The 21514-nt window shown below is 44.4% G+C and overlaps 1 protein-coding gene across 1 annotated transcript in view; it reads left to right on the top strand.

Annotated features, from left to right (window-relative positions):
* Positions 1 to 16153, top strand: part of PHPT1 (phosphohistidine phosphatase 1) — a 60578-nt gene extending 44425 nt beyond the window's left edge. The window contains exons 2-3 of the mRNA XM_069609753.1: positions 14375 to 14499; positions 15315 to 16153. Of these exons, the coding sequence (XP_069465854.1) occupies positions 14375 to 14499; positions 15315 to 15407 (218 nt within the window). The 3' untranslated portion in view covers positions 15408 to 16153. The remainder of the gene's footprint in view (positions 1 to 14374; positions 14500 to 15314) is intronic.
* Positions 16154 to 21514: the final 5361 nt, after the last annotated feature.

Below are 21514 nucleotides of genomic sequence, written 5' to 3'. Positions count from 1 at the left end.
GAAGGAACTCAAATTCCAGAATGACGACCTTGGTAGATATGAAAATAGCCAGAGAGCACTTCTTACATAAGCTATTTGTGAGAGGTGAGTGGACTCATCAGGACCAAACGGTCTGGCTGCAGGCAATCGCGCAACAGGTCAGTGAAACAGGGTCAGATATATGGAGAGATCAGGGTCCATTACATGTGGCCCTGAGTGAATTATACATGGCTCCTAAAGTTAAAGATGAACACGACAAGATGGTTAGGATAGCGGCATATTTGTATCTATATATGGGAGCCATGCAGGACAAATGTGCTGGAGGCCAAGATCTGGCAAGTAGGCAACAGCTGGCGTTAGAAAAGGCCCAATCTGACCTGGTCTCTTCTGAGCAGAGGCTGCAGAGGAGCCAGGAGTCAGAAAATGATAGTAGGCAGTATATCATTAAAATAAAAGAGGACATGGATAGACTGCAACAGGAGAAGGCTGACCAGGATACCAGATTTCTGGCCTTGCAGAAGGAGTACCAAGAAGGTTTGGACTCCCTTCTGCAGAGCCAGAAAAAGCTGGAGCAACAACTGGACTTCAACAGGGCATGCACAGAGCAGGTAGCCACCCTGCAAATTCGATTAGACAGAGACAAAGAGGAAAGCAATAAATTGATTCTGAAAGACCTGGATACCCAGACAGAGTTTGATCAGGAGCGCCAGAAAGCTGGTGCCTTCCAAAGGCAAAGGGACGACCTGGCGGCACAGATGCAGGCTCTTAGTCAGGAAAGGGATACCTTAGGCCAGGAAGTCTGCCACTTAAAAAGGAAAATGGAAGAAAATCACCTGACCCTCCAGGGACTGGGTGACCTCCAAAAAGAACACCAGAACTTGTTAGAGCACACCAGGAGGGTGGAGGATGCTCTGGCAAGAAAGGAGCAGGCCAATAGGGACACAGCTCAGGAGGTAACCCTCCTGCAGCAGAGACTGGCCCAGTACTCCAGGACCAATCGGGAGGCACAGAGAGAAAATGAGGCTCTCTGTCAGCACAATGATAGGCTCCAGCAACAGGTAGCGATGCAGGAGAGACTGATAGTCTAGTAAGGCCTTAACTGAGGAACTGAAAGCGCAGGCTCTTGCATTGCAACAGGAAGCAGGGGCGGATAGAGATGAGGTTCGCTGGGAAAGAGAAACTCCTGAGCATAACCTCAGGAGCCCTAGTACCAGAGGCCTTCATCTCTCCCAGTCCCTGGACTCTGCCACCCCCATGTCCCCTCGCGCACATGAGCCCAGGGCCACGGGGATGGCAGATTACTATCCAGCTAGAAGTATGGGGCTCATAGGCCAGTAACTCCCAGGAATGGATGGGCGGGTATGCCCGGGTATGGGCACCCAAGCACAGAGCAATTTAGTGGGGAACCCCAGGAGAGTAAGCCCATTAAGGGCATCCTGAAAACCTCTGCCCAGTTAGGTCAGTGGGGGGGATACCCAGCAAATCCTGGTAGCAAGGAGGGATCTGAAGACTCCTCTGAGTGTCACAGGAGACCTGGTCCCCACATTCTGCCAGCCATTCCCAGGCCCGCAGAATCCGGGAAAACCTGGAAGATCAGACGGGCACCTCTGGGAGCAGCGCTTCTGAGTCGGAGGATGAATGGACCAGGGTTACCCGAACCAAAAAGGCCAATAAGGCAAAAAGGGCCTTGCTTAAGGACCCATTGAAACAAATAAAGACAATAAGGAGTGTCATCACGCCTTATCATAAGAAAGCCAAGTATTCTGTTTGGGAACACTTGGAGCTCTATGAGCAAATGATGGAGACTTTCCATTTGAAGGACAGCTAAAGCTGTATTCAATATGTAAAGTGGACCTTCTCACCAGAATACTCCAGTTTCTTTGCAGGGCTGGAGGATCAAAACCATTCAAGGTGGTCCACATACAGGGCGGCCATCTTGAAACATTTTTCTGTGCACAGAAATCCTCAAGAGGCTCGCAAGGCAGCCTACAATTTGCAATGTGGGGAGGATCAGGCCCCACAAGAGTTTGTGCAAGAATTAAAGCGTGCTTTTGCGCAGACCACCAGAAGGGTGCGCACGGATAGCAGAGAATTTATCAATACGTTTTTCCATGCCTTACCCAAATACATAATGACCCAGCTCGTGAGAGATTTTCATGAGAAAAGATCTTTAGACTGGGTCATTGAACAGGCTACCCGGATCTATGAGGTGCAGAAGCCCATCGAAAATAAAAATAATGCGCCGAAAAACCCCAAAACCAACAGCACCCCTGCTGCTGCCTAGGTGGCAGAGGTAAAGGTCACCCCCATTTTAGAGTTGGAGATGGGGGGGCCTAAAAACCTACCTGCACCTAATAATGCTAGGCCCAGAAGGTCCTCGGGCCAGTCACAGACAGGGAGCCAGGGAGGCAGCCCCACAAATGGGGTCCCTCGCTCTCCTGATTATGTAAGTCCCCGTTACAAGGGAAATCGACCCATCCTGGGTTATGTGTGGACTCCTCCAGCCCAAGGGGGGGATCCAGCCAAGCACCTGACCCGGGGAACTTCCCTCCTAACTTCCCCCAGGAGGGCAGATATTCTCCAAATCCTGGGCAGAACTTTTTCCCCAGGTATCCGCCCAATTTCCAGCCCCAAAATCATCCATCCTTCTTTCCCCAATTCCCTGAGCCCAGACAACCTAATCCGGGAGAGGGGAGGCCAAGGGTGGAGGGGTACCAAAATCTTCCCAACCAGGGGTACTACCAGAGAAGGGATAGCTACCCTTCCCGGGATCAGCCCAGGGGAAAAAATAGAGCCCCGTATCAGCCTGAGCGGGTTTCACAACTTGAGCGCCAGGTCCAAAATATGGCACGGGATCTGGGTCACATACTGAGGGCTCAACAGAACCCTCAGATGAGCATGCCACCGCAGAATGCCCCAAACTCTGGACCTGGTGCTCCAGAACAATGACGGGGGCAGCACCCCGATAACCCACCGGTTCCCAGGGAGGAGGCACAAGGGGAAGGGGGGTGTAAAGCCTTGGAGGAAGCTTCCTTCCCAACTTGTAAACAGCCCCTGGAAAACCAGGAACCAGAAACAAAATCTCCTACCCCTGAAACTCTGCCACCCAAGGAGCAGAGAGGAGGTAGGAGAAACAAAGGACCCAAACAGACCCACTTTGTGGAGGAGGTACAGGTCTTCGAATTTGAGGGAGAGGGATCCTCAGAAGATCCTGGGAAAAGGATCTTCTCCTTCAGAGATGGGGGGGGGACTCCTCCCAAGGAAAAATGGGTCCCAAGGGATGTCAATTCAGACTGGGGAGATGTGGAGACTGAGCTACCGCCGCCCATCATCTCATCCCAGAACCGACAATACCGAAATCTCCTGGTTCAAACCCATCCTGGTGACTGCCTCCAAAAAGGGGGGGGTGGCCCAGAGCCGGAACCAGGGGAACCCACAATGGCTCTGATCTCCAGTTGCCAACTTTTTCTTTCAGGTTCCCAAGACTCTCCACAGAATTCTGCCCAAATCTCTTCTCTCGCCATGTCCAGAACCAGAAAGTTAGCCCACCAGTTGTCCAAAAATGTGCATTATCTGTGCCCCCTTGAGGAGAAGGAGGGAAGATACTATGCCCCGGTACAAGTACAGGGGCAGGGTACAATTTTGGCACTGGTGGACACTGGATCCCAAGCTACCCTTCTGTCCAAAAGGGCCTTTGAGGAACTAAATGCAGGAAGGGGGGAGAATTACCGAATTCCTCTCACCTCTCTTCCTGGACAACTGCAGAACTTTGACGGGAAGGAAATTCCCGTTGAGGGGACTGCAGACTTGGACATTAAAATTGGGCGACACAAGGTGAAACACCTGGTCATAGTAGTGACTCTAGAGGGCACCCCTTGTTTACTAGGGAATGACCTCCTGAGAAGGTTGTCACCCCTAGTAGATTGCGTAAACAAGGTCCTCTGGACCCAGACTAGCCGACCAATAAAATTAAAACAGAGTGTCAACCATGTTAGTTTAAACGGCACTTGCCACATGGTTGAACAAAAAATCTGACCAAGTAGAATTTCACTTCCAGAACAATCAAATTCCAGACGTGACAGTAATAGCAGTAGGACAACAGACTGGTGGTGGGGGGTCCTCTCTATTTCTGAAAATCAACCTTCCTTCCAGTTTAAGGTGGTATTCCACACTGGAAGGAAACACCCTGAAATCCTTTACTAATCCACAATCAGAAACTCCCATTCCTATAGTCCAGAAAGATGTGAAATCAGCTCAGAGCCTGGCTGATATTCAGCAAATTGGAGAGCAGTTGTTCATCCCTGTTCAGTTAAATGATGGGAAGGACTCTGTTCTTGCTCGAGTGTGTGTGAACAACGGTAAGAGCTTCATCAGCGAAGCCATGTTCCGCCAACTCCCAAAAGATCCAGCCATTCCCACATTCAAACTGATAGACAAATGGGAAATGGAAATGGACCTGGAAGCACCTAATTCCAAACATCTCCTGCAAAGCAGGTGTATGCTCAAAATCTCCATTGGCAACAAGAGCATAGTCCATAATTGTTGGGTCGTGCGAGACGTCACTGCCGCCTTTTACTTAGGCAGTGACATTCTCAATCACTTTGCCATTAGTTGGGACCTAACAAACTTCAAAGCTTGATCCCGATTAGCGGATAATCCCATGGGCTTTGATGATCCAGAAAAAGCATTTAGGTCAGCTCAATTGCTACCTTATGCAGTTGAAATTCAGATCAAAGAGGAAGTCACCATCCCAGAAAGGACCCGACAATTCTCCCTGGAAGTGAAAGTTAAAAGAGGACAAAAATTGAAAAACCCTGATGCTTATATCCATATAAATGCTTCTCTCCAACAGCAAGGGTTGGGGGTAAACCCAACACCATTAGTCATCATAGAACATGACACCATTCCAATAGAGGTGGATAACAGCGACTTAAAGAGTATTACTCTAGCCGCAGGCACCATTATTGGAATGGCGATTGATGACCGACATTTCTCCATTGATTTAGGAAATGAACTGTTAGGACCAATCCCCAAGGACTGTTTTGACAGTGACAGTGAGGACAATACAACACCAGACGGGATTTTCACCCGGCATGGGGGGAACTTCCTGGTGTACACTTCTTGCCCTTATGGTAAGGAAGATGTAACTTGTGACTTCAGGAGGGATGAGGTGATTTTCCAGGTCCATGAGGGCTGCCTTTGCCCCCTGAAGCCTTCAGTCCAAATCAGCACTCTGACCAGGGACTTCTCCACCCAGCTGCAGGAGGCCTCTGAGATAGCCAAACCAGAAGTCTTTCCAGGCTTCAGGCAGATGGTGGAAGAGAGAGTCAACCTAGCTGATGCCTGTGTGACTCTGGAACAGAAGCAAAAGTTGAAACAAGTTTTCTTGGATTTCCAAGATCTCTTTGCGGTAGGCTCATATGACTGTGGTCGCACCGACATCCACACCACAACAATTCCCACGGACCCTGGAATGACTCCAGTGTTTGTGAAGCAATATCGCTTGCCTCTCACATCCATGGAGTCCCTTACTGAAATAATTAAGAACCTTGAGTCCCGGGGAATAATCCGTCCAGTCCACAGCACTTTCAATAATCCGGTGCTGGGAATATTGAAGCCAAACGGCCAGTGCAGACTCTGCGCCGACCTTAGGGAGCTCAACAAACGGGTCCATACTTCCCGATGGCCTCTGCCCTACATTGACCAAGGGCTGGCCCAGATTCAGGGGTCACAGGTATTCACAGCAATAAACCTGACCAATGGATACTGGACCGTGCCTGTCAGTAGGGAGGACCAATACAAACTGGCTTTTACCTTTGGGGGCCAGCAGTACACATGGACCCGGACTCCATTCGGATACCTCAACTCCGGCAATTAATTCAACATTTTCCTACATAAGGCCATGCCCGACCTGGGTGCGAGGGGTAACATGGGTTATGTAGATGATGTCCTCATCAAAAGTTCATCTGTAGAGGAACACATAGCGGAGATCCGTTATGTTCTGACACAGTTGAGGGCCGCCGGAGCAAAACTTTCCTTTCAGAAAGCACAGTGGTGTAGAACCCGTGTTAATTTCTTGGGGCATGAGATTACTCCTCAGGGTCTCTGTCCCCAAGAAAAGCAAGTGGAAGCACTCCAGAAACTGAAAGACCCCACAACTCTGCGGGAACTAAGGAGCCTCCTTGGACTGACTAATTACAGCAGAAAGTTCATTGAAGGCTACGCAGAGATCACTAGACCCCCGATTCATCTCTTGAAGGGGGGGGTCAAGTGGGAATGGGGTCCAGAACAATCCGAGGCGGTAAGACAACTCAAAAGAAGCCTCTCACAAGCGCCTTGCCTAGCTTACCCTGTCGGAAACAAGGAGTTCTTCCTGGAGACGGGGTTCTCTAATACGTGCTTGACGGCAGTATTATACCAAAAGCATGACAAGGTCAATAAAGTAATCTCCTATGCGAGCAAAACTTTATCCTCTGTGGAGGAAAAATTCAACGATTGTGAGAAGGCACTCCTGGCAACGGTGTGGGCATGGAAGAATTACCGCCCGTTTATCCAGGGGGAACACATCATAGTGGAGACTCCACACCAGCCTCTGCAATATCTACAAAGTGACAGAATCCGGGCCGGAAATGTGAGTAATTTCCGAATTACTTCCTGGATTCTGTCAATGCAAGGCTTTCCTGTGGAGGTCAGATATGGCCAAAACAAGAAGAGTCCCCTCGTGCAAGGTCTGGCTGAGTTGCATGATTGTGCCAGAGAAAACTGTCTCGAGGACGAAGGTCTAAAAATCAAGGACAACATAGAGGCATACCTTAATTCCCCACACAAAGTCTTTGAAGAAGACAAGTGTGAGGGAATGCCCACTGTCTATGTGGATGGATGCTCTTACCATGTTGACAACGACGGGGAGAAAGAACTGGTGGCTGGCGTAGGGAATGCATGGGTGAAGGAGTTCCCAGAACCCTCCGCTGGATACAAAATTGGTCCCCGAAGTAGTCAGGTGGCAGAATTGATGGCTGTGCATCAGGCCATCCTCACTGCTGTCTAGCATCAACTCCACGAACTGGTCATAATCACAGATTCGGATTATGTACGGAACGGGTTCGTGGAGCACCTGGTTAACTGGAAAACCAGAGGCATGTTATGTGCTAATAACAAACCCTTGAAACATGGGAAGTTAATTCAAAACATTGATGATCTGGTCACCTCGAATGGGATGACCATCTATTGGAAAAAGATCAAGGGTCATTCCAAAGTAGAGGGACCAGACAAAACTGGAAATGACTTGGCTGATCAGCTGGCCAAAACCGGGGCCATCCAAGGGGATCTAATAGAAATAGAGTCCCTGTTGGGGGAAATCCAGGGTCACTGCTATCACTAGGTCCCAGACGAATGCTCACAATGATCTTACAACTGCACAATGGAGTAAGGAGACCCCTGATGCTGATTTGAGTACAGCTCAGAAGGGGGATCCAATAATTGGTAAGTTTTACCAACACATTGAGGACCCTGAGAACTTTCCCCTGACGGATACCGATTACATTGGGAAGGAGGACCTTAGAGTGTTGATGAAATGTCCAAAGATGTTCCGGATCCAAGACGGGTTGTTGGTAAGGAAATCCCAAGCTGGCCATGATCAGTGGGTGGTTCCTACCTCATTCCGAAGCCTGATGTTAAGTCACGCCCATGATGCGGCCACCGCTGGTCATAGGGGGTTTCATACAACACTTGAAATCTTAAGAGAGGTTGCATACTGGCCACACATGGGCCAGGACCTCAACCAATATTTGAAGGGGTGTCTCGTGTGTGCACAATTTCAGCCATCATCCCTTACACACCGTGCGCCTCTCCAAAAGAGGGGGATGAAACTGCCATGGTCAGATTTGCAAATCGACTTTGTAGGCCCTGTAATCCGCTCGTCTAGAGGAAACAAGTACATGTTGACCGTTACATGCTTGTTTACCAAGTGGGTGGAATGTCTCCCGGCCCCAAATTGCAAGGCAGAAACAGCAGCTGCCCTGATGGTTAACCACATCTTTTCCCGTTTTGGTCTACCTCAAAGGATTGAGTCAGACAGAGGTAGCCACTTCACCAGTGAAGTAATGACAAAGATGTGGGAGATACTGGGGGTTAAAAGGAAGCTTCACATTGCTTACAGGCCAGCTTCTTCTGGAGCAGTGGAGAGATATAACCGAACCATTGTGAGCATCTTAAAAAAAGTTTGTGGCAGATTCTGGGCCAAGTTGGGATATCCGATTACCTCTGGTCCTAATGGCCATCAGATCTACCCCTTCATCTGCAACCAAAATGTCACCATTTGAGTTGTTGACGGGACGCAAGATGGTGCTTCCCCAGCATTTGCTCTACAGGACCCAAGAGCAGACACTGATAAATGCCTCCACAACTCATGAGTATGTGGATAATTTAAGGGAACACCTTCAACATGCTTTTGCCTATGCTCAGCGGAATCTAGAAAGATCAGCCGAGAGCATGAAGACCCACTACGACCTGAAGACCACCCGGAAGGAATATAAGGTGGGTGATCGGGTCTATCTATACAATTTCCAAAGAAACCAGGCCAAACAGAGAAAATATTTGCCTACATGGAAGGGACCGTTTGAAATTATAGACAAGATCTCCCCTGTAGCTTATAAAATCTGCATCCCCAAAGGCGGTTTTGGCAGAGGCGGAAGACAAGTGGGTTCATATTAACCAGCTAAAGTGTTGCCATCCCAGGCACACTCTGCAACAACTGGAGGAATCCACTGGAATCCCAGAGGGGGCCGCTCCAGAGTAATTCAGTTCCAACCCTAAAATATTCCACATATAGCATATAAAATTCTGTGATCCGTGTATATATATATATATATGTTCTTGTCTCCTAATTTAAAAAAGAAAATGTATATGTTCATATCTTCTGATTCATAAAATGTATATGTTCGCCACACCATTAATAGTGGTGAAGAAATGTCTACGAATAGGTATTGCCGCTTTGCTTTATCATCCTAGGAGAGATGAAACCATGGAGACTGACCAAGGAGGACGACCGGGGACCGGGAGCAGAGACCCGAGGGGCCCGGGGTACCACCCATCAGGACCAGCAAGGAGAACTGATTGATCGACTGGAGGGAGGAAAAGATGCTGAACTGTGCCATCTACCGGAAGAAGATGAGGAGAACATCCCAGATCTTGCGAGTTCCATCTGTGAAGGTTCAGAATGGCCATCGCAAGAAGGGGGGGCTTGTGGGATGTTTTTACCCATGCATCCGAGCCCTACCACAAAAACTGTGCATTACTGGCATTGAAAACATCATGATGGCCAGAACTTCCCAGAAAATGCACAGGGAAATGCATGAAGAATAGGCTGCCACCCATTTTTGCCTATGTTGTGGGCACAGAAGGGCACTGCCTAAAACCACCATTGGGCTACACACAGTAGCCTGAAACCATTGCAAAAGGGGCAATGCTGATTGCCAAAAGCAACCCATAACTATTGGGAATTCATTTTCTTCAGGTCAAATATGGCTAAATTATGGGCACAAAATTATTTTACTGCAGAACCACACCAGTGCCATGTGCTGAACCTGGATAATATACTTCCATGTAAGACCACTGTATTGAAATGCAGTAATTCAAGACCACTCAAAAATTGATGCAGTACCGACAAATTCCCCAAGGTGGCGCTAGCGGTCTAAACTCTGACAGGGAAACTGTATTTAGGAGTTGCAAGAGGGGCAGGGACTTCAAAGCGTGTTAGTTAATTGAAAATCTAACCACCTGCTGTTCCCAGAGACAATCTGATTTGATTAACAGGCCAAAAGGCTGGGAAACCTTCTCACCTCAGAAAGCCCAGGATATCACATGGTCATGCTAACCAAATGCAACGTGGCCCCCTGGTCTGTTGACCTCAGCTTGCTGGAGCCCACACAAAAGACCTTTTCCCTTGAATAGGATATGGTGATTTTGACTGTTTCCTGTCAACAAAGATCTGCCAGCCAGGAGAGACATGTGATCACTGTCATCCCCAAACTTTGGGGGCGGACTCAAACACTGCAGTACTTTGAATTGAAAGCAAATATATATTTTACAGAAACACTGATAACTCTTGGTAACCAGATGACAGAAATGTGAAATTTGGGGATCCTTAAAATGAAAACTTTGCCCAAACTCCAATTTGTGTGATGTTCTGGGGCAAAACCCCGCTATTTATTGATACTACAGACTCTGTGTTTAAGCTAGAGACATGGGAATTTACTGGAGTATGTCTGGACAGGCCGTGTATATGTGTATAATTTTTAATGGAAAACCAATGTTGCATAACCCACTAAAATCGAAAATAAGTTGCCATTTCTTTACCCAAGCTCCTAGAAACACCAGAGTCGGAACAGTGCCTACCTCATGTGATATAAGATGTGTGTAGGTGATGTAAAAACAACTGTGTAGTTGGGAAATATGCATTTGGATCAAATGTAGATTTGTGTGTAAAGATGACAGGGGAGGGCCCTCTGGCCATAAAATCTACCTCATCACTCTGACTCACAACTCAGTTCCCCCAATCATGGGAGAGGGGAGAATTGGGCCAATGACAAGTAGAGAGGGGCAGGCTTAGCTAGGCCCAGGCACACGCCCATTTTCAAAACACATAAAAAGAGACTGCTGGGACAGGTAGAGACATTCAATTCCATTTGCTGTGGAGCATGTTGACCGACGACTTCACATCCAGAGATCCAACACTTAGACTTCCAAGCTAAACAGAGACTACAGAACTTTGAACCAAGAAGGCCCACTGCAAGCAAAAGTATTTGTCAGCAGGCCTCAAAATCATTTGCAAACTATTCCACAGCCGGGCGAGCTGTCTGAATTCTTTTGCCAAGAACTCTTGCCAGTACCCAGAAAGCAGTGTTACATCCAGAATCCACTTGATCCGGATCGGAAAGCAGAGCAGTATCCAGAACCAGAGGCCGCTGAATCCAGAGAGGCTAGACCAGCAGAGCAGAGCTGACCCAGATCGCTGTGAGCAGAACCGGTGCCTGATTGACCCGCCGAGCAGACAGAACCGCAGCCGGACGTGTTGACCAGATCCTTGACGAGGCCTAGTTCAAATTTATATTGTGAATACCTAGCAGAACTGTGCAGAACCAATCTCTTAGTTAAAATAATCTAATCCAAACTATTTTAACCTAAGTAGAACAGCCTCCTAGAAATCGTGTCATCTGTCATTTGTAAAGCTGCACAACTGTCACCTGTCAATTCTGAAGCTGCAAGCTGTCACCTGTCATTTTGAGTTTTACTTTAAATCCGAAAATCTACCTTTATTAAACCGACTTCCTACTCCTTATACTTTTACCGCAATCGCGAGACACGCACTCGCGAAATTTACCGCGATTTGCGATTTTGGCTCAATTTCTCCACTTGTCAAAATAGCAGCTCCATTCTTTCTTTTGTTAAAATCCGTTTGCAACCTGGTAATAACTCAGAGCATTGCTAAAGTGAGCCTGAACTAATACCAACACGCATCTCCCACTCACTCTGAATCTCTAGAGGGAATTAAAATCAGTTGGCACATTTTCCCATCCATTGCCATCACATTTAAAAAGCATTTTGGGCCCATGTTTCAAACTCCTACCTGTTTCCTCTAAGCTTGCTGGGTGGGAACTGAATTTCATATTGTATTTGATTGCATTCCTGAGAACTGTGTGCTCCTCTTTCCATCTCCTTCCATTTCTTACATTGCATAGGGGAGGGGGGTGAATTGCCAGAGAAAAATGTATCTTATCTTTTGCTAAAATCATATCAAGTATTTCTGTACTGCATTTTATTCCTCATTGCTTTTCCCTTGAAATCATAAAAGTATTTTTGCTACTTTATCCATCCTATACTAACTCTTCATTGATTGTAAAGAAGTGTGCTAGTGCCAGATTACCCATTGTTGATCAACATCATATGTCTAAGTGTACTATCAGATATTAATTTATTAAGTGTGATATATATATATATTGTTTAAATTCTCAAATAAACCTTTTAATTTGCAAAACAAACCTACTTCTTGGCTCAGTGGGGTCAGGGGGATTCTCAGAGGGGGGTGTTATACAAGGGTGGTCATCCAGAGTACTGAACTAGACATAAAAATACATTAATAAGGGTTTTCCTCAGCATCCCAGACTAGGCATTGACTTGGCTGTAGTGTTGATTGAATATCGCTTACAATCTCGGACTCTGCTGCAGCAATACCAGTAAATGGCACTGTATGGTAGAATCTGTTATTATTTGGGTGAACTAATGAAATGTTCCAAACACCGTCTCTGGTCAGTGCTCCAGTTAAGATTTTAAAGTGAGAGTATTTCACTGTCTATTTTGTTTTTCAAGTTGGGAGTAAAATGATTTTTTGGGGAGTAAAAAAGTAAGCCCCATTTAACAACATGAGTAGTTTGTAAGCAAATAATGTTGTGTTATAAATATTTATATGCAACTGCACAATATCTTCATATAGAGTCACAAGATACATTATTGCCTCCTCAGATCAGGGTGTAATAGAGCTTCCTGTGGCACTACTTATACTACCGATCCAAACTTATCCATGGAGTTGTGTTGGACAAAGCACGGGACCATGCAGGCACTTTGTTTCTGCTTCCTTGGTTTTGTTGGGAGTAGTTTTGCCCCTTATATTTCTTTGTTGTGAGTATTTTCATATTTTTAGGGAATACAAGTAGCAGATACACCTCTCAGTAGTGATTTCTCTTGTCATAGTCTGAGAAATGATTGGTGGTAAAACAGAGTACTTTCATGTCCTTTTATGCACGCCTCCCATCAGATGTCATTGATACCATTCAGAAGGTACAAAGTGCTGCTGCACAGATTGTTGCCTGCACATATATGTGAGTGTGTTGAACTCGGGGGCTTTACGAGGTAATATGCCCCGAGGCGGTGGGCTGATCTTGCTGGTAATGGCCGGGAACCCCAGTTAAAGGCAGGAGCGAAGTAAGGGTCCCGAAACGTGGGAGGTAATGCCATTATTGGGCAGCGCTGAGGGTCATATCGCCATTAGCACCTGCAACTAAGCACACATAGGTGCTAAACAATAAAGTAAAATATAAAGACGGAAAAACGTACTTAACTAATAGTCCTGTCCTGCTACACCGTAGCTGGAACAGGATTCTGTTTTCAGTGATGATTTACAATGACATAATCGACACTAAAAGCAAACTCCCTGTCACGGATGTGACTTTGCAGGACTGGTAGTTAGGTACGTTTGTTCTTTCCCTTTTTTTAAATTTAATTTTTTTAAAATTTACGTTAACCCATGTATGGGACAGAGAAGCTCATTTCTTCAAACCCCGCTTGCTCTGAAACACACATGTAACACGAACTCCCTCAAAATGAAGATAATGAGACCCTGAGGTTAAGAAGGGGAAGAAAACTTCAAAAGTTTAGAATCTGAAATGTAAAACAATACTTACAGTTGGGGGGGGGGGAGAGGACCCTATAGAGGTTAAGAGGTTAATAAAAAGAAGTGGGTGAGTAGGGGAGGTGGGAGGGAGTGAAATCAGGGGAGAACTTAAGGTAAAGCATATCCTAACAATCTGAAAGACACGAACAGGTGTTAAATGTAGAGCATAAGAGTTTAATGTTGTCAAATGCTATGTTGTAATTGCTTATATGCCTTCGAACCAAAAATAAACATGGTTAAAAAAAATACTTACGTTAACCCCCGCGTGTGCTTACTCATGTTGCTAAAGGTGGCATTAGGAAGGAGGAGCGATCGAAGGGCGCAAGGGGCGAAAATCACTGAGGGAGCTCAGAACCTGGGATTCTACCAGAGGATACAGCCTGCTTCTGAGCTCCCCGATTGGTTAGCCCCCACGCAGGGTGCTAATGAATTTGGCTGCATTGTATCATCCAAAGTATAGTAACTTGCCACTTTAGAAATGTAGGACTGATTTTATATCTACGTGTTATGGGCTTAAATTAAGCCTTTCAATAAAGATTGTTCCATTGGGATTCAATACAAATCTGTCTTTAGCTTGCGTATTGTTTAAAACCTCTTTCTGATCTGACAAAAATAGTGTTTTCTTTGTGTATAAATGTTCCCACAATCTGAAGTGTGGGCCTAGCAGACCGGGTGACTTGCACAACTGCTTTCTTATTGCTTATTAGTGTTTGCACCGCCCTATAATCTTTCATTTAAATGTAAAGACAATTTGGTTTAGTAGTCTGTACTTTTAAAATGGGTCATTTAGAGAAATCGAGTGGGAAACCATAGTTTTAAGGTGCAACAAGATACAATGCAAAGGTGAGCTCTGGGCACATGCAGACTTGTTCTCTTGAATTGGAGAGTAATATTAATCAGCAAAATTTGGCTGTAGAAATGACATGCGTTTTTTTTTTTCCTTTTCAGCTGATATTTATGACAAAGTGTCCGGTGAGATTGAGAAGCAGGGCTTTGACTGCGAGTGCCTTGGGGGCGGCCGAATAAGCCACAACAGCCAGCAAAAGAAAATCCATGTTTATGGGTACTCTATGGTATGTAAAGGTGCACCAAACATTGGTGGCGGCGGGCAGTGGGTGTCGTGAGTCGATTCAAATGCCTGGCTTGCTCATCCAATGAGTCCATTCCCTAGTCTAGTCGGCTCCGATTTGGCCTTGGCCCTGCATTTTTGGAAGGGAGGGCAATGCGAAACTGCTTAATGGATTTCGTAGTAATTTCACCTACCATGGTATGTGTATCAGAGCTCTTTTGCGCTGCTCTTTGTCCTGCTACAACCATGATCAGTGATTACGCAGACGTGGTTAAGTGCTCAGTCTTTTAAAAGTAAGGATAAAAGTTCAGTTTTGTTGTGTGCAAAGTAGTCACTAGAAAGATGGAAGTTAGAGATTGTTTGGAAAAAAAGCTTGTTCTGAGGCATGATATACAGGGTAGCCTAGTTCACTGCAGATCGTGACACATTTGGTAAAGGTGTAACACTTTCGGACTTGGGGTTTGTTTTATAATTTTTTTTGTTATACGTTAGGTTTTTTACTATCCTAAAATGTTGCACGGATCACTAAAATGGAACATTTCATAGTTTGGCACTGAAGTCCTGTTAGTTACTGTAGATTTCACCATAGAACAAAAGTCAATTTGAAGATATCCTAATAAAGCAAAGCAACACATATTTTCAGAGGACAACAGTAAAGTTTAGGAAAGCTTTAGAAACCTTGTAAACTCCGACTAGTATAAGTGAACGGGAAGATTTCTGCATCCTAATTACTCGCAAATGGTACAAAAAGCATCATACGTCGTGTGGAAACAAAAATACGGTTGTACTTATGTATACTTTACCTTTTTGCTTTTCCAGGGCTTTGGACGAGCTGACCACTCTGTCTCCACTGGGAAGATCAAATCAAAATATCCAGGCTACACTGTGACTTGGGGTAATGAAGGGTACTGAGGCACACTGATGCTTTTTTACTGAAAGGAGCAAAAACATTGTGCCTAACACCTGGAACAGAACGCAACATTGCTAAACTGAAATGCACTGTTCAGCATCACACAACAGCAGTTAAGATTTTTTTTGCAGACAATTTCGGTGGTCCGCAAATGCCTTCGCGTCCCTAACTCTACAGCGTGTGTTCCTATGCTTTAATCTGAGTTCACATTGGATCTGAGAACAGTTTCAACGTTTTCTGTTTGTTTTTTATTCTAAAGCAAAGAATGTACAGAGACCATGATGCTTTGCTATTTATATTCAAGGAGCAGCTTAAGAGAAAACGGACCTGGCATTATTCATATTCCTTAGTTACATTATTAGCCTTAGGACATATGTTTAATAAGTTTCTCTCGTAACAACTGATCTGCGAGTGGGGTTAAGGCATGCTAGGAATGTTTGGCGAACCTTGTAATAATGCTGTGTCCCTCTCTGGATCAAACGTGTACTTGTCAGTTGTTTTGAAAGTACATGCTATGCTTGGGTAACACCACATTCTAAACATATTGAAAAGATGCAAAAACTACAATGACCAGAAATTGTTTCATTTTCCCTAATTGTTGGTCCCTGCGCTGGGTTCAGTTTAGGAATATCTTTAACTCAGTGAAAGTGTATGATATGGGTTTGGGAGGTCCATGCAGACGAGTTTTATAATGTACAGGAATGCCATTGATTCGTAAACCTTTACAATAACAACTTTTACAACCCTTGCCTTAGTCTATATATGTCAGTTTGCTAACTCCAGCAAAGTATTTTTGCAAAGCATGCCAAATCTATTTGAAATCAAATATTGTGGAATTTAACCCATCCATTGAAACCTTTAGAATTTAGTGTTCTATCCAGGATTTGCGTATGACTGAGCTTTTTGTGTTTTTAAGGGCAGTAGACCCAGTTTTTGATGTATGACTCTTGAGGAAATGCTCTATCTACAATGCTATTGCCTAATTTGGACTGTGCCCCCACATAAGAGCTCACTGCTATGTGTGTTTTTGTGCTTCAATCCTGCCAACCACGCTCTAGAGATTGTAGCTCAGGATCAGATTCATTTTTCAAGTGCTAAGTCTGATCCATAATGAGTCTGTGCTATGTTTTCAATGTTTAAGACATCAATTTTCTTGCCCAGTTCGTATTTTGGGGGAAACATGGGTGTGGTCTACCAACACTCTTAAATTGTTGGCTTCAATCCAAGGTGCACGCTGATGTGTGGTCGCTCTTTTAGCCACGCACCACCTTTTTAGTGGCGTCCCTTAATCTTTCCACCGCTATCTGGCCTGTAGTTAATTGTCAACTAAAAAAGATAGGGATCCCAAAAGGTGGAGAGTGGAATCTTACTAGTCACTAGGACCATTTAAGGCAGTCCTGAGGGACAGAACCACTTTAAATTCTTGGGGCTTAGCTGCATCACGTTTGGCTTCTAGGTGCTGTAAATTGGTCCAGTCTGCGTTTGAGATTTGTCAAGACCGTCTAGTCTGCTTCAGACAGTCCAGCGATGTGGTGAAGTCCTGTAAAAGTTTTTGGCTAGAATCGGGAGAAAACAAAACAGGCAGGCTAGATCGGTCGAGGAGTCGGCTCATGCAGAAGCACCAATTGAGTCCACTCAGGATGCTTGCAGTGGCTCAAAGAGTTTCAAGCGGTCAAGCTGTTTTGAAGCTGGAAAACAGAGCTGGTCCACAGCTGTTGGTTGTTTTCTGCGTGCTGGGGGAACCCATCCATTGTCTCCAGGGGCAAGGTATGTCCTTTCCCCTGCACTTCCCAGCCTGGAAGGTGTTTGAGAGCACTTTCAAGGTTCCATCACCACGCAGCAAACAGTTTCTTGGGTACCAGTAGTCGCAGCTGCAGTAGGCCTTGTTCAGCAAACAGGCTACACTAAATGTTCCTCGTGGATAGTTAAAGGAAGGGTCCTTCTCTTGGAGCCTTTATCCTCGCTCTCTATTGCAGAGAGCTCTGGAGCAGGCTGTACTGCCAATAAAGTTTCAGATGTAATCCTTCATCAGATCATCCAAAGAGGGTTCAACTAAGGGGATAGCCTCATCCCAATCGTCTGTAGCTGGTTGGTTTCCTACTAGTACCCAAGGCGCTTGCGTATGTCCTAAAATTACTACATTCTCGCTTTAAAAAAATCCTGTCTCTCTTGTGGTATTGGCACCATAGGACTCTAGTTGTATCGTGTTCGGAACGCCCACATAAACCAGTCCTGTCTCTTAGTTTCACAAATGGCATACTGGCAGATGAACCACATTTATGTTGTGTTCTAAAATGCATAGCATAACATTATATGATCCTAAGTCAAGAACAGGATTTGTGAACTCATTTTTAAAGTATTGTTTTGAAAAGAGTGCGCTGGAAGGTGTAATAACACTTACGGCCTCCACACTGCTCCATTTAGCAATCTTCTCCTTCAAGGCTTCACAGGGAATCTCAAACGAGCACCACTTTCTTTTTTAACTGGTTATTGTGTTTAATGTCTCTGCATGTTAGAAATTCAGAAAACGTATTTTATTGTAGCAATTCCATTTCTCACATCACACAAATGTGCATGCCGAGGTGACTTTATCACACATTTTCTTGTGTTTGTATTTTGACTTCTAGCTTTCGCCAAAGCAATGCACCGTACTTGATTATGTTCAATCAGCAATTTTAACAATTTACATATTCCTTAATTAGGAGGAGGGTGGAAGAAGCCTTTTTAATTGATAAACAACGGAGTACGAAGAAAAAGACCTAACAGAGAGTTGAATCTAATGCTTTGGAGCCAAAAGAGAGGGAGTGCAAAAATGAGACCTGGTTGTCTAGGTACTGGAAGAAGAAGAAACTCAGACTGTCACTTGAAGAGTAGTACAATGGGTCTAGAAGGAAATGATAGAGGAGAGATATTAGGCGGGCAAGACAAGAACACATGCAGAGGAGATGAGGAGAAGGGAAAGTGACGAAAGAGCAGCTTAAGCTGATAAAATAGAATCAAGAGAGAGCGAGTGTGAGCCTACTAAATGAACCGAGAAATGTATAAATGTTGATAAGCTGCGGGTCTAAGTAGCAAAGCGGAACAATATGCAAGATGAGAGAAAAATGAATGAAGAGACAATAGGTTTCGTTGAGTAATAGTCTTACGGGAAAGCTACTTGTGTGCCTTGAAAACCCAGATTTGTGTCCTGCTTTGGGTACAATTTAAGGGTAATTTTGAATATTGTTTTTAATTATTTGTTAAAAGCATAACATGATATTTCGGCTTAGTCCACATGACTCGGCTAAGGATAATTCTTCGTCTAGTTTAGTTTGCGTCAACTTCCTTTCTCAGGCCTCATATTTATTGTGCTGGCTCAACCTGCTAAGACCTCATGCTACACCACTAGACTGGCACATGAAAAAGATCACCTCAAAGTGCTGAATGCACTATCTGTCCTATGGAAAGCCTTGGAGCTCACTTATCGATTTCTGATTGTTCACAGTTTTGCAAACTCCCAACATTGGTGGTTGCTTATTGACCGGCTGTGACCAATTCAGTAGTTAACTAAGCAGTATTGATTTTCTTGGTAACTGATTTACACTCCTGCCAACATTAATTTAGACATTTCTGTTGCATTACTTTTGCAATGCTCACAAGTCTGTTGGTTTCTACCAGTTACATTCTAAACCTTGAGATTGAAGCTGTTCAGTCCAGTTCTGGAAACCACACTTCTCAGAGGAAGTGCACTCTACCAAACACGCAGCTTCTCATTGTTCTACTGTCCAAATCCTGGAAATGGTCCGTGTGACATTTGGCACTGCAACCTGAGCTGTTGCACTGACCATCGCAAGCAAATCTTTTTCCAACACGTGTATTGTCCAGTGCTGCCTGTTTTTCATGCAAAAGCCATTTCCACTAGTATTTGTAGTTGGTGTTATTGGACAAGAACTGTAGTCCTAAAATTTGACACACACAAGATATTTTGGTGAATATTGAATTTCTAAATAAAAGAGCACATTAACCAAGCATATTACCCACTGCAACATTACAAACTGCTTGTTGAGTGGCCCAAGAAAGGCGGTAGTGGTTGTCTTGACTGGTCCCTTTCTTTTTTAATTTGGTTCAAATGATCATTTTTAAGCAGCAAAAAGTACCATTAGTTGATGTGGTTCATTTTAACATCTTTAAAATATCAAACAAGCAGCACTTAAAACTATAGGTCCCTGCAACAGACCCTCAGTTGACATTTCACGGTCTTCTGCTTCAAACATTGTAGTTGTTTGCTCTCAATTAGACTGGCTGTAGCCTGGATCCTGTTCTTATTATCAGCAATTCTTTCCTGCATTTTTTTTCTCAAGTTTCTGGAAGAGATATTCTGTGTGCTTGTATGGTATTGGGGATCTTGGTAAAAGGTTGAATGGTGTCAATCAAAAGAACTTTTCAAGGCTTGCAAAATCTACTAGTCTATTCACATGTTTGAGTAGATTTCATGAAGGGAGAGTACCATTTATGTGGTACTCGACCTTGCTGGCGAGGATGGGGATGTTTGAAAATGTTATTTGACATTTACTGCAAACAATGGCAAATACAAGTTTCACTGTGCATGGCTGTCCTTTGGGTGGCAGCATTGCACCAAATGTGAAGTGTGCTTTGGTGATCTACACGATTTCACAAAATCACTGGTAAATATTTGGTCACCCATCAGCATGTGGCAAGTGCATTTCTCTTGGGTAGAGTATGTAAAAAAAATGTTTTTAAAAAAAAGAACTCGCCGTGCAGGTCTAGTGGGATTTTAAAGAATTTGCAAGGCTTGCCTTCTGAAACTACTGCATTTGGGAAGGAGGCAGCCAAGAAAAGCAGTGATCCTTAAAAACCTTCTTGGATCTGCACTGGTGCTTAACTCAAATTCTGGCCACTGCACACAAACCTCTTTCATGACTCTGCTGATGGGTGTTGATGCTGCCATAGCCAGTGTCACTCTATAGTAGAAAATGAGAATTTGTTACATTGCAGTTGTGTTTTATTTGTGCGCACCCCTGAAGAGTGGTGCAGTTTCCTGATTTGTGGACAGACAATTTAATAACTTCAGAAAAGACAAGTTGGACCAAGGTGAATCACTATTGTGTTTAATGAAAAAAAGGTATTTGACAACTCAACCATTCCAGGCATACCTGCATTAGCAGCAAGGCGTCTGAGGGCAGTAACTGCACATGACCTTCCCCAGTCTTCTCCTGTGGAAAAGAAATGAATGGGTCAAGAGTAGAAGGCACAGATCTCAAATATCCATATTGCACTGGCACATACATGGGGATAGGGCAAGACGGATACTGGCCAATCATTGGCCACCTCCCCTGACTTTTAATAAAGAAAAGAAAAACATGGTTGTTCGACAACACAACAATGTCAGGCATACCTGCATTCGCTGCAAGGCATTAGAGGGCACAGACAGCACAAGGAAGAAATTAATGGGTAAAAAGGAAAAGGCACCCTTGAGATATACACACCACATCACTGATGGCATAACTACCACTTCCTGACAATATAGAATAGTCTTTTGGGGTAATTTGATGGATCTGTACATCTTTGCACTGAAATGACTGCATTCATTGTAACAATTTCCTCTTTCATCTAATACGATTGTATTCATATGTCTATCCTTCTCATCTGGTTGCCTTCCCTCACCCCCCACTAGTTGAACAACCATTGTTCAATTGGTGAAATAATTTTGGAGGGGAAAACTGGAATGTGTTATCTTGCTGTTTGGTATGTGAGAAAACCAGACATGCTAATGAAAATCTGTGCTAGTTTTAAAGAATGTTTTCACAATCCCATGGATCAATATCACACTTTATTTCCTTTCCAGGCCACGCTAAACATATCTAAGTGATTGCATTTAGAACATAAAAGAAGAGACATATTAGTATATGGATGCAGTTTTAGCCCATCAAAGAAACTGATTCTGAAAGTTGATTACATTTTGATGTTGGTGGTGAAGAACAATTGTAGTATTGTGTACACAATTTAATTTCCAGTAATTAATGCATTTTGGTAGCAATTGCTACTTTAAAGAATAGGGTTTGGACATGACTATGCAACATTTTGTTTGAATCCAGATGGGCAGTTCTCT

This window comes from Ambystoma mexicanum, chromosome 8, assembly GCF_040938575.1.
Source record: "Ambystoma mexicanum isolate Mex_15411 chromosome 8, UKY_AmexF1_1, whole genome shotgun sequence".
Classification (NCBI taxonomy): Eukaryota; Metazoa; Chordata; class Amphibia; order Caudata; family Ambystomatidae; genus Ambystoma; species Ambystoma mexicanum.
This window is presented reverse-complemented; position numbering and strand designations above follow the sequence as displayed.